At 36.3% G+C, this 14030-nt stretch overlaps 1 protein-coding gene across 2 annotated transcripts; it reads left to right on the top strand.

Annotated features, from left to right (window-relative positions):
• Positions 1-219: 219 nt before the first annotated feature.
• Positions 220-13321, top strand: LOC105382181 (sodium-dependent nutrient amino acid transporter 1). 2 transcript variants are annotated; one of them, XM_011552027.3, is made up of 10 exons: positions 220-531; positions 5837-6077; positions 7221-7363; positions 8299-8339; positions 8844-8936; positions 9389-9652; positions 9886-10093; positions 11079-11295; positions 11649-11905; positions 12535-13321. In XM_011552027.3, exons 1-10 carry the CDS (start codon positions 505-507, stop codon positions 12949-12951), a joined length of 1908 nt encoding a protein of 635 aa, XP_011550329.3. In that variant the 5' UTR covers positions 220-504; the 3' UTR covers positions 12952-13321. The 2 variants fall into 2 exon arrangements, with proteins under 2 accessions (XP_011550329.3, XP_011550327.3); XM_011552025.3 differs by lacking the exon at positions 220-531 and adding an exon at positions 2154-2307.
• The last annotated feature ends 709 nt before the right edge of the window (positions 13322-14030 follow it).

The raw sequence follows: 14030 nt of genomic DNA, 5'->3' as shown, positions 1-14030 counted from the left end.
CGCGAACCACACATTTCCCTGAAGGCCCATTGTGTCAATGTGACACAGGTATTTTACAGTGTTACACATTCGTCATCTGTTTAAACAAGTTATAAACGATAATTTAGTGTACCTACTGAACCAATGTCGCTGATGTTGGTTTTCGTTGATTCAATGTTTTCCTAAATGATTCATGTTGTCATTTATTTATGTCTCTTTAACCAGTTGTTGGCTATTGTTGTCTTGGACTATGATACGGAAAAGATGCTTAGTGTCAACCTGTTATTCATCCAAGAGTGTCTTGTTCTTAGTTGTGCAGTAAATTATAATACGCTAGGTGTTGCTAATAAGATTCAGTTTTAAATGTGCCGTGTATTTGTTTTGTTTGAAAAATATGTAGGCAATTATGGAATCGATAAGTGCTAGCAATTAAAAATGGTGGAAGGAAAACGTACGTCTGTGACACGATGAATTCTTTGGAAATTCTTTAGGAACATAGATAGATCAGAGTCAGTGCAGAACACAATGTTGAGGGTTCAAGCAATGAGAACTGTAAGTATTTTTGTGTGTTTTTAGTTATTATTGTGATGTCATGTAAGTATTGGTTTTTAACCGACTTCGAAAGAAGGAAGAGGTTCTCAATTTCATCTTTATGAATTTTTCAACCCAGGGTAGCCCACTGCAGGGCATGGGTCCCCTCCAGGACTAGAAGGTTTTGCATTAATCTTCCCTTTCGGCTGGCATTATGACTATTATTAACAAATAAGTAGTAAATAACTAGTAGGTTCAATTCATAATTAACGACTTTTCAAGGAAAACTAGCAACTCATCCGTCAAGCGCCTTGACACGAACAATTGTTGAATATATTATATTATTATGTATGTACTTATATAACGTATTCGTAATGAAATACCTAGTTGCTCATGGTACCTTTTCCTGGCCCTTTCGGGGTTGGGAGACGTGCAATACTGTACCTAACTACTGTAAATACCCAATTTATATCCAGATTACATAGTATACTATCCGTGGTTTTTACTGTCTCTGATTATATCGGTATACGTAACGTACTAATAATTACTATGTATTTTACATAAAATTATATATAGAATATATCAGATATGTATACATTACCCTATACCTTATATTTAATTAACATAATATTTCACTATATTTTTTACTTCATATATAAAATCATCTACGGCTGACCAAAGTGATTTATATGTATCTCCTCTTGTGTCTCTCAAATCTACATCAGTACATCACTTAACGTAGCCCCCAAAACCCAACATCATACCTATATGCTCTATATACCTGCATCAGATTCGTAAATTGTTTTCATAATTTGCGGTAAAAGCACTTTAGTGTTGGGCAGCGGTCACGGCGGTAGTAATTAAAGCGTGTTTTTATTTCGAACGACTAATTTCCATAGTCTCGAGTGCGCAGCCGAGCGTGCGCACGCGCCGACGACGGCGATGCTCTAGGGATGGGACACGCTGCTAGAGAATACGATAAAAACATAATGGTAGTGATTCTGAATGTAGATTTTTTGTGAATGTTTCAAATTTATATTTGGAATTTGGTAAATTTGTTTTTCTGGGCCCATGAAATATTGAACGAAGAATTTTACTGAATTGTAATTTGGTGCCTTCAGAATCAGCTACGTTCATATAAAAAGATGATTAACATATTATCGGTGAAAGAACATAAAGAATTACAGCATTATTATCCACTGCTGAATATACCTAACTTTCTGCCTCTCCCAAGGTGCAAACAGTATACGTTGCCCTTCAACCGATCTCATTCAACCACTTACAGCTACCTGTCTAGAAGGCTACAAGTGTTCTAGATTCATACACAAACAATAATATCTCATGATGTTTGTTAATGTGTTTACTAATAAATATAGCATTGTAGGTATTCATCTACTACCAATAAAAACAACCGCATTCTTCAATAGCCTCTCTAAACAAAACATAATGCAAACAAACCAATATCTGTTTATACTTCCTCTCATAGCTTGATTTCATATTCTATTATTTGTTTGATCAGCTAAACAATCAAAGGTTTGTAGAATACCTACATGCAAAGAGAAAAAAGGGTTCCTTTATGTCGATTAAAAAGTATCGATGTTACAATGATTACTCGAGAAACACTGGACATCACTAATGACCATCTAACCCTCAGTAGCCAAAGTGCTAAACGCGCATACGGACGTATAAACCATATTTTTTGTGTTATTATAAGTTATTTATATGGCAGTTTGGACTCGATCATGTTCATTGCATCCCAGTTCGCCTGAAGTGAATCGCTTTTCGAGAAATGAATTGGTAATTTTAATGTTTCGTTTTTGTTTGTTTTGTTTTGTTCGGCGTGCGCAAGGGCACACCTGCCAATGTCAATCTTAAGGTAAGGAAAACTGTGAAAATCTGTAGCCAACAGGATGTTACAGCTGAATCACTGCTGGTGAATATTGTTTAGTTTAGTAATTTATTAGAGTAGTTACATAAGCCGCAGTATAAAATAATATTAATGCAAATTGAAACTATACAGTGGAAATGTGATACGAAGTATTCATAAATTAGATTTTTAAGAAAAACTTGCTATTTTATGAGAAGTAAACAATACAAAGTGACTACATTATATATTTTATCGAGTGGATATGAATTTCCATGATGTACCTAGGTAGTTAGCCAGTCTTACCGCAGTGTTTATCTTTTCCCCCTACATCCACTGTTCACATGTTTCGAATCTCAGCTCTAGATATATGTGTAAAAATGTATCGACCTATGTACATTGTTTTCCTCTACTTTTCACATAAATAAATAGGCCTATCTACCGATATAAATACCAACTGTTTGATAATAAAGTGAGATGAATTACATAATGTCCTGTACATTATAAAATTATAGTATTCGTATACTAGTCGTTTTAAGTCGGTAAAAGTAAATTTAAATGTCTTTATCTTTTTTATTGTAGCCTTAATTATACTTACAATAAAAAGTGTCACAAAAATAAAATAGTCCCTGTCACATACCTACAAAGAAAATATCACAAATATTTTGTAAAAATATGAGAAGGCAGTAACTTGTTTGAGCAAATGTTGTGTTAAAATAACTATGTTTAAAATCGACTACATTGACCATCATCATCGGCCTGTATTCGTCCACTACTGGACTTTGACCTCCCCTATGGGACACCACACCACTTTATCATCGGCCTTCCTCATCCAGCCACTACTGGCCACCTGTCTAAGGTCGTCGGTCCAGCGGGCCGGAGGGTGTCCCACGCCACGCTTAAATTGCCTAATGCCTGCTAATCTCAACTCGAAAACTCGTTTACCCCGCCGACTATAGTATACAAGGGCAATGAAAAGGTTCCACTGAGAAAAACACCAAATTACTCCTAAACGGAAAAGGCCCAGCTTAATGACGTCTTCTGCAACATTGAAGTACCTACATTTAACTGAGCATCAGGATATTACCAACTAAAAACAACTTTTTTTTTCAAATGTTTGTGGAACTTTTTTATTGCCCGTGAGTGTATTATGTTCGCGATATTGTGGTCATAGACGTACCTTCATTATGATCACTGATAAAACCATACTCTGTATAAGGTTACGTTTTGACCAACAGAGCGCGGAGGGAGTAAGATTCTTAAGCTTTTATTGCCTCAAAGATTGGCTTTGAGCGTAGTCATTGAAAATTAACTTTCTTTTTATGAATTTAATTAGCTATTAATTACCCAGAAACTTATGGCTGCGCCAGTTTTGAAATAATTACGGTAAGAGTAAGTAGGTACTTGAAATTAACTGGATACAAATATTTTGAATGTGTTCTCGGTCGTTTGTAAAGTGTTATAGTTATACGAATCAATCATAATAATAGTAATTTGGGTTTACTGAGAGATCCTTACTAATATTATAAATGCGAAAGTAACTGTGTCTGTCTGTCTGTCTGTCTGTCTGTCTGTTACTCTTTCACGCCAAAACTACTGAACGGATTTGAATGAAATTTGGTATACATACAGTCTAGACCCTGGGAAAAAACATAGGCTACTTTTTATCCCGGAATTCCCACGGGAAAACTTTTTAAGGCGAAGCGAAGCGCGCGGGAACAGCTAGTAGTTTATAAAATATACTTCAAAGTATCAATATTTTTAAACCTGTGGTAAACCTTCAAAATGGTTTAAACCTCTTAAAATAAGATTCAGAAATTAGCACGCTTTGATGGTTACTATACCGGTATAGCGCTTTTCCACTCAGGCTCAAGCTCATTCTATGTATACTCTAAACTCGTTATCAATAAAATTGGTACTTTTAAAACTGCAAGTTGTGTTGATGCGCAAGGAATACTACAATTTACACAAAGAGATTCACAAAACATCAGTTAACTCAACATGCTAATCTAAAATTTCAGTCAGTCTGTGCCTTCTACCGTAAATATTAAGTTACGATATTTGAGTTAAGTTACACACCCATGACCACTTTGGCCGAGTATCCTAACCTGATAACATACTCTTATTACTAAGAGTAATGTATTCACAGAATATTCCGATACGGTATAGGGTCCAAATTATTCATAATGATAATACGATTGTGTTGTGAGCGTTATATTTATAAACATGTAGGTACCTCTAGTGTAGACGTTTAGAAAAAACAGTTGACGCTAAGTTTTTTTTTAGTTATTGCAATATAATCGAAAGTACCGGAAGCATGGTAGCTACTTCAAAAAAGAATGACTGAGATCGTTTTTTTATCAAACTTATCTAATTGAATTATTTCACTATGGTTTTTCCCTTTTAAATCTGTTGTGTTATTTTTTTTACTAATTTTTGGCTGTCCGTTCGTTGAATGGAAAAATTAACACCAGATTATCATGTCACAAAGTCAAAAATACATAGTGTGACTATTATGCAACCGTATAACTGGATTCATTTCACAAAGGTCTCATTTAAACGTTTTTTGAAACGCTCATGCCATTATACCTATGTCAAATAAATTCAAATTGTCCAGTAAAATAGACCAGCAGCATTACTAACCTACATGTACATAGTCTGGCTATGCACAATATAGCATTGCATACAGTGTAGGAAGTTAATCAAAAACGTTCAATATGAGGAAGTGGCCACGAGCAAGCGAACTGACTGGCGTGCTCGGCCGCCGTGTAAATAACTTGACTGCATTACTTACTGTTTATACAGGGTGTTGTACAAGGGTGTAGTCAACTGAAAGAGGGTGATTCAGGGGATCATTCTGTACATATTTTGGTCTACGAAAAATCTATTAAAATATACGTGAAAAAATTACTATACTATTATTATTAATATACTACTTGAGGTATGGATGACGCTATTCAAAGCGTATTGTCAAACATTTTACACAACGAAAAATATCTAATAATTTAAACATCTTTGTTGCTATTAGCTACGTTGATCTTTCTACATAAAAATAATAATTTCCTTAACTATTAAAATAATTCTTTACCATTACTGCTTTGATGGTATTCAGTATAAAGTATAACACAAAACGATTAAGTACCTATTATAACCTCGTTTGTTTATTTAACTTAATTACCTCATTTGTGCTGGATTTTAATGTTAAGTACCTACCTACTACCTTCTTAAATTCAGATCATGTGGACTGTTAGGAATCTTCTTCTTTTATATAAGAAAAAAACTATAAAGTATTTTCTTACATATTATGACAATTTTATAACCGTATCTGAGAGAATGTCACACCAATGTGATGTCCCCTGTGCGTGATAATGAATACTATTACGATAATTAGAAATTAAAATCATCTATTACCATAATTAACATCACAAACCTGCAACCTAACCTAACATTTTCCATTTCCAGTTCAAGTCAGCATGTTCGATCATCAAAACACACGTCTGCACGGTCGCGTTGTCTCTCACCCTCGTGAACTCAGTCCGGCTGCCCCGAGAGGCGTTCCGCTATGGAGCGGTGCCATACCTGGTGGTCTACACGCTGTGGCTGCTGGTGGTGGGGCTGGCGACCTCGCTGCTGCAGCTCAGCACGGGGCAGCTGAGCCAGCAGGACCCTGTTGGGGTTTGGAGAGCTGTGCCGATATTGAGAGGTGAGAGATGTTTATAGCGCCTGTTTGACACTTGAGCGAAGGAGTCGTGCTGTATAGTAATATGATGATAAGTATTTTGTTTCTTGGGAAATTTCTATGTCCTGTGGGCAAATGTTATCCGTAGATGATGACATTTTAATTACCTACCTTAATTAACGGTGAGATCATTATTACGGGACACCATTTCTCGATTTTCGACTCTTAACTTTAGATCGTTGCAAAATGATTACTATTATTGTAATTGTATTGGACGACTGAATGGCGTAGTGGTTAGTGACCCTGACTACTGAGCCGAAGGTCCCGGGTTCGATTCCCGGCTGGGGCAGATATTTGTTTAAACACAGATATTTGTTCTCGGGTCTTGGGTGTTGATATTATATTTAGTATCTATCTATCTATGTATTTGTGTAAATATATCAGCTGTCCGACACTCATAACACAGGTTCTGCCTAGCTTGGGGTCGGATGGCCGTGTGTGAGATGTCCCCACATATTTATATTTATTTTATATTTATATTGTTGTTTTGTAGTTATATGGTGCGAATTCGCAACTGATAAGCGACTTTAAATGCGTGTAGTTGAGAATTGTCTACCAGAATAGAAAATTTAATAAATGTGTCGAACAACATATTAAACGTTTTACATAAGCTTTGCGGCTAATTAAACCCAAGATTCTTGAACACACTATCAGCTAAATCAAATGGGTAATAGAAACCTAACTAAATTTACATAACTGAACTCACTAGACATTTGCTTGTAAATTAATTTCTTTATATCTATGCAAATGATCTCAAATTGATAACATTAATGGGTCTTATATTACAGTGAGGAAAATAAAACGGTGCTCACATAAGAGCAATATGAGGGTAGGTACTTTACTAGCAATATAGAGCCTAATAAAGATGGTAATGTTCATGTAATAAAAGTATCAATATAAGGTGGGCACTTTGCCTATTTTCTTTCCACTTTTTGTCAAGTTGCGAGAGATCTAAATACCACAATAATCGATGAATGCTACGTTTTTTGCAGTTTAGACCATAATACATCCGTTTATTAGGGTATTTAAACTATTTTATCATCCTTTTTTACGTATCTCTAATACGCTCTTGACAGTTTCTCAGGTATTTTATTCCTACGATTTCAGGCGTAGGCCACATCCAGCTGATCACATCGTTCATATGCTGTGTATACAACATGGTGTACATAGCGCTCGCATCGGCGTACATACTGTGGATAGCAAAAGACACTTTCCCACTGAGAGCCTGCACTCGTCTTCAGATGACTCCGGTTAGTGTATGCTTTTTACGGATTTGTTGATCAACTTATCGGTTTGTTTGAATAACTTTAGACTCTGGGAGGGATTGTGAGAATGTTAAGATTATGTGGGAGAACTCTAACTGTAATGTTCGCTAATGTGTAATTACGAGTCAAAATGTTTATTTTGCTAACTGTACAAAAAAACCACAGCAACTAAATTCTGTTTCAAAACGATGTCCCTATGATGACACTGAACGACCGACCTCCGTGGGTCAGTATATTAAGTGTCGAAAGAGTCTTCGACCGCAAACCAACCGTGTCTAAAGATTCTAATGCAGGAAGAGCACAATTGAAAGAAACAAAAAAATACAAAAGAACAGCTTCAAATTTAATGGTTGACAAAATCTAAGAGGTTCCAAGAGGGTTACTCTATACTGATGAAAAACGAATGAAAGAGAGCTTTGATAGAGTGAACCCCTAGTGTTTTAAGTTCTGCATGAAAAAAGACCAAACATTGCAACCCAATTTATACAAATTACAGTAAGGGTTCACGTAATTAATTTGTAAATAAAAAATACCTACATAGAAATATATTTTTTTCTCTGTACGTATTTCAATTGGAAAAATAAGTCATAAGTAGTCGTCTAAGGAATTTAATTAAGTAAGAAACTTCTTAGGTTTCAGTTCTTTGAAAGAAATCCTGAACTTGGTGAAGACCTAAATTAAAAAAGTGTGGTTTAGGTTGTATAAATTGAAAGTGGTTTTGATATTCCAACGATGTAGTTGAAAATAGAAAAAGCTTTATTTACGTAAAACATAAATATTGGGAGTGATTCAGGAGGCACTGCGAATCTGAAAATTAGTTTTGGTTATCAGTAGGCTCATAGGTTTTGACAGTAATAAAACAAAATTCATGTCAGGTCCTCTGTTATAGTTAACATAATCGTGTTTTTTTTTCATTTCAGTACGGTTACGAGAACAAAATCAACGCAACGGAGTGTTATAAGTAAGTATTGATAACTTATTGAAAACATAATATAAAAATATATTTATAATATTATATAATAATATAAACACTCACACCTTGTACTAATGTACTCCCTTGCGGGGTTGGCAGAGGTGCATTGCTGCACCCACTTTTCGCCAGTGTTTTATGTTAGTCCCAATGTTATAGGGGGCGGGTCTATTGCCATTTTACGGGCACATCGAAGACCCTAGGACAAATATTTGTGTTTAAACCAATATCTGCCCCAGCCGGGAATTGAACCCGGGACCTTCGGTACATATCCGGTCGGCCTTTTTTTAAAAAAATAGACTAAATATTCTAAATAATACATACTTTATTTTTTATGTATTTCGGTAACTTAATTTTAAATTAAAAATAAAAATGTCTTCACTAGAAACTATTTTTAGTTTAAGTTCTTATTTACTGTCTCCATCCATTTTTTATTTATTAGCTTTTCCATAAATAAATAACTAGAGTGCTGAAACTCATTTACCTTTTTTCCAGTATGACATTTTTATCGTCGTACGCGAAGCACCCACAGTACCTAGCCATAATGGCTATCATCATATTCCTGCTGTGGTTCTTCGTACCATTATTGTAAGTAATACATTTTACTCACGTTACTTGTGCTATTGTTATCAATTGGTAATATTTCATTGCTTCATTCTTCAGATAATAATATAACAATCCACAAAGGTAGTCCTTCGGTAATCCACAAAAAGGTAGTCTTTAGGTAGCCTACAAGGTAATAATCGCGACACCGCTCGTGCTATTGTACCTTTGCAGGGTAGGCAAAGGTGTGGTTGATGCACCTAGCCGCAGCGAATGAGTTAGATGTATGTGTGTGTGTGTGTGTGTGTTACTGGAGTTTTGAGAACCTGAAAAAATACTCTGTTTTTATGCTACGAGTAATATCAGACCCTATCAACAGTCAAACTGGAAACACCAAATATCATAGATTTAATGATTTAATGAGTCAGACATAATCTATCATATTATTTATTAAGTACGTATACTTAAGTAAATTGGTATAATGCTCCCTGTTTCAGTATGTACGGCCTCGAGAAATCATACAAAATAGCATTAAGTCTGATTGCACCATTTGCCGTGATTCTGCCAATTGTGCTCTCTACATTTCTGTCTCAAGAGGAGCCTGTGCGGTTTATGCTGATGTCGGGCGAGCGATGGATGGTGTTCACAGATCCTCACTTCTGGTTCAGTACCTTGGTACAGGCGTTGCTGTCCACACAGATCATGAGCGGGCATTTAATAAGCGCTGGAGGGACTGTTTACAAGAACTACGATGTTCGATTGTGAGTAAAAATATACATTAACATATTAAAAAAGATTTATTCATAACACTTTTTAAATAATTAATCATAATTTAATTCATCATAATTAGTTATAGTAGATTCCCGGACCCGTAGTTTACTAAAGTAAATCTACCTAGGATACTTAATCCAACGACAACACAGCCTGAAGTGATGAGTCGATGATTAATCACTATCCAGACATTATGAAACAGAGGGGATTTAACATTTTGCAGAGTAGCATCAGCACTGAGCATTTACAACTTCCTCTCAAGCTGCCTGTGGGTGCTGTTCTGGACATCCATCAGCGCCGCAGACCAGCAGGACACGGGGTTCATCGCGGTCCTCGTCCTCATATACCAGTCCTCGCTGGCACAGAAGCGGACCAAGCTGTGGCCGCTACTCGCGTTTTTAGTGGTTTTCGTTTCCGGAATATTGACAGTTGTAAGTTGTATTTTTTAAGTAAACGTTCACCAATTGATATCGTACCTACGTATCGGAACAAACGGATTCACATAAATTTATGGAGAAAGGCGCGTTGGCAATGCCGTTTAGTTGACGCACTTGTGTGAATTTCTATACTCAGATTACTATTATAATACGTTACATTACGTACTAATACGACGCGTCGTCGGTTGCGTACGATGCCAAAAGGTGGATGCTGACCTTAAGGGTGCGTTCACGTTTAGTGTGATAGCGTTTTAGTTCAAGAGGCGGGTTATTGTTTCACGTATACTAGTTACAGTAGCCATAAAGCATTTGAGGTAACCAAAATGAGACCATAAATTTTTTAGTATTGTATCAGCAACGAATTGAAAATAGAGATTCCATTCATTCTTAAATTATTCGAAGCACATTTTTTCTACACACAACTACTTCGTATGCTATTCGTCCTTGAAAGGTTTACGTTGTGAGTTTATGTGGAGGGACCTTTAGTAGTTTTTTAAACATTCGTTATGCAACAGGGAGCAAGGCTGGCAGAGCGCGACGGCGTCGGTTATGCAATACATTTCACGTGAACGCTCCCGTTGTGTAATGGGTGAATGTCGTTATAAAAAATGTGCTCGCCCCTTTATAAAAACGCTTGTTGTTGTTATGTTGATCTCTCGGATTCTCCGCTTTTGCTACTGATACTAATGATCACTTACTATAGTATAGGTATGAGGTTACTATACCTATAGTACCTATATTTATTTATCAAACGAGTACTGAGTGTCTCTCGCCCATTCCCGATATTGACAGAGTGAGATCGGTCATTGTGGACCAACAGCGCAGCGAAACAAATTCAGTACTCGTTTCCTGAAAAAAAAACTATAATTATGATCTTGCTTTTACTGTCTTACTACGTCCATAACTATTATTGCATCCTCTAAAATAAATTTAAGTCGTTTGCCACAGTAATTTAAACAGTTATCCTATAAATTTCCAGCTAATCCTGCTCTACCCACTGTACGACAGAATGTACCATATGGCAGGAGACAAATGGAAGATGGTAGCAATTCTTGGGTCTGCATTTGGAACCAGCTTAACTTTGGCCGTGATGGTGAACGCTCTGTACGTGGGCACAGTCCTAGATGAAATGGTCGTGCCGATACTAGTGATATTTACTGCGACTCTACAAGTAGTCGGGTTTGCTTTCATTTATGGTGAGTTTTTGTTAAGTTTTAAATTGATTGTTGAAGTTTTTATTGGGACACAGTTATAAATTGAATGTTGCTGTGTGCTGTAGGGGAGCGTTTTTGTACTGAATATTAATTAATCAATGTCGTCAAAATGAGTTTACCAGAGAATAACTTTCTTTAAAACTTTTAATGGTGCTTTGTGGATAAATCGCTATAATTATGAACCATATATACTTAAAAAAATACACAATACGCTGGCAATGTAGATAGAGGGCATTATTATAATCATTAAACGTAATAGGTATTCATTATTCATAAACTTTAGCATCGATATACTCTGCCTAAAAAAACCCGACTAATTCAAGAAACACTTCCAGGCTGCCCGAAGCTCAAGCAAGACATCAAATTCCTGACTGGCGCACGGACCTCCTCAATTTGGGTGGTTTCCTGGTTGTTGACTCCGCTTCTCCTCATCGGAGTGACAGGCTGGTGGCTAAGGACCCTACTCCGGGAGACTATAGAGGATCATCAGAGCCTCTGGCCTCTTGGAGCAGTCCTCATCAGCATCCTCATCATCATGGCAGTCATGTCTGCCGTGGCTGTGGTGAAGGAAGAGCAGTATAATTTGATTACAGTTAGTATTATAAATCATACTAATATCATTAAGTTCTTGTATTATGGATGGAGCGCAAGAGCTGAGCTTGATAGAATCCAGGATAGTATCTGAGGACTACCGTACCAATACCGCACTAGCAGTGATCCATCCTTAACATACCCGAGACCACAATGTTCTAACTGACATATTTTTTTATGGACCTGTAGAGCGATCCGGAAAAAACGCAGCACATTTTATTCGATAGTCTATTCGAAAGTGCTGTCAACCTGTCAACAACAAAATGGCGGTGTATAGATTTGCGAAAGTTTGACAGCTATCATTCCATAGGTCATTGTCAGAATAATATTATGTACTCTGTGGTCATTCTTTTCGAAACTCATTCGAAAGGTAAAAAGTGTTCGAAAGTGCTGTCAAGTTGACAATAGTCGCACTCGCATTCGATTCTATTCGTTAGCTCGAATTTTCGTGATACGGGTACTGACATCAAGGCCATCTGTATCTGTACCACAAAACAACAACAATAGTCTCGGAAAGAATTTTTTTACTCTTTCACGGGTCATTATGTATTATTTAAGAAACCGACACCCTACTTTTTATCCTTAAATTCCCACGGGAAAAATTTCAAGGCAGTACTTTTAAATTTACAGAAAATCGCCTCCGCATTCAGGCCCTCTAGGCTGTGGGGTCCTGAAGACCCTACAGTGCGGTACAACTGGATAATCCGCAAGCCAGGAGACAGCGACCGACTCAACAACGACGACTCGAATAGTGCCGATTACTACAGCACCTACCCCGAAACTATACTATCGAAGGACACCCCAAAATTCAACGACGAATGGCAGAAAAATCCAGCAATATACACCGTACCAGAGCTAGATAAGCCAGACTATTATGCCACGTATTCACTGCCAAGGAATAAAAAGAAGGAGTATAAGTTTGATTCGCCGAACATCTGTGTGGCTAACGAGAAGATGAACGGACGAATCGAATGTAAATGTAACAGACATTTTACGTTGAATGTACCAAAAAGATTTCTGAAAAATAATATTTCAACAAATTTATAGATGGAACCTTTTGAGTAAGACTAGGTATATTAAAATCGATATGTGTTTTTTTTTATAAAAGTTATTATCACACCAAAGACGAGAAACCGATACTTACCGAAATATTACTAAAGTGAATGTTATGAGAACTTATGTAATTAATACTAATATTAGAAAATAATATGTTGTTAATTATAACTTTCTGTATATAAACCAAACTGTCAATTTGCAAGGTAATTTACCCAACCGATACATCGAATATACATCGCTGAACAACAGCAACAAAAAACTGCTTTAACTAGTCGTAGTAAGTTAAATAAACATATTAATAATACGTTAAACATATCTCCTGTAAATATACGTGTCCGAAAAAAATACTTACTTTGATTGACCACAGTCTTTTATTTATGTTGTCAGTTTTTTATTATGTACTTCAGGAATGACTTGATTTTACCAAGTACTTCTAACTCACCTCTGCTGATGAAGCTTTTTTTTTATTACTTTGTTGACGTACCTATTTTTTTAGGTACTTCATAATTTATCATAAGACAGAAGGAATTACTCACGATATACTCGTACCTAACAAAACCCAGTAGGTATTTGGCAAAAAAAATGTAAGAATGGTAATCGTTCACAGAAAAGAAGTAAGAAAAAATGAAAAATAGCTTAAGTTTTTTACATAAATCACTGGAAACTGAGAAAAATATCGGCAATGGGAGAGACAGAGAGAGAGAGGGAGGTGTGTCGTCCCACGGACGTTCACTAACTTATAGTGAACACGCCCCTATTTTGTGTTCTGAGTGAAAAATTGGTTGTTTGAAAGCAATGCGAGTATGTCATTTATCATATGCGAATGTGAGTGCGTATAGCAGGCAACCTTGTGAATAATAAAAGCTTGATCTCTGTTTGTATTAGGCAAAGTTTTTCCTTTTCCATTTTTACTGTAAGTTTTGCAGTAGGTAGTAAAAATAAAAAGTGTCCTTTATATTTCTTTTGCCAGTTGCCACACTTGCCACAAAAAAAATACTAATGTTATCTTGACTTGAATCAATCATTAAAGAGTATTAAGACTAACACTCATGCCTTATACTAATGCGGGT

Source organism: Plutella xylostella, chromosome 12 (assembly GCF_932276165.1).
Source record: "Plutella xylostella chromosome 12, ilPluXylo3.1, whole genome shotgun sequence".
In the NCBI taxonomy this organism is placed as follows: domain Eukaryota; kingdom Metazoa; phylum Arthropoda; class Insecta; order Lepidoptera; family Plutellidae; genus Plutella; species Plutella xylostella.
This window is presented reverse-complemented; position numbering and strand designations above follow the sequence as displayed.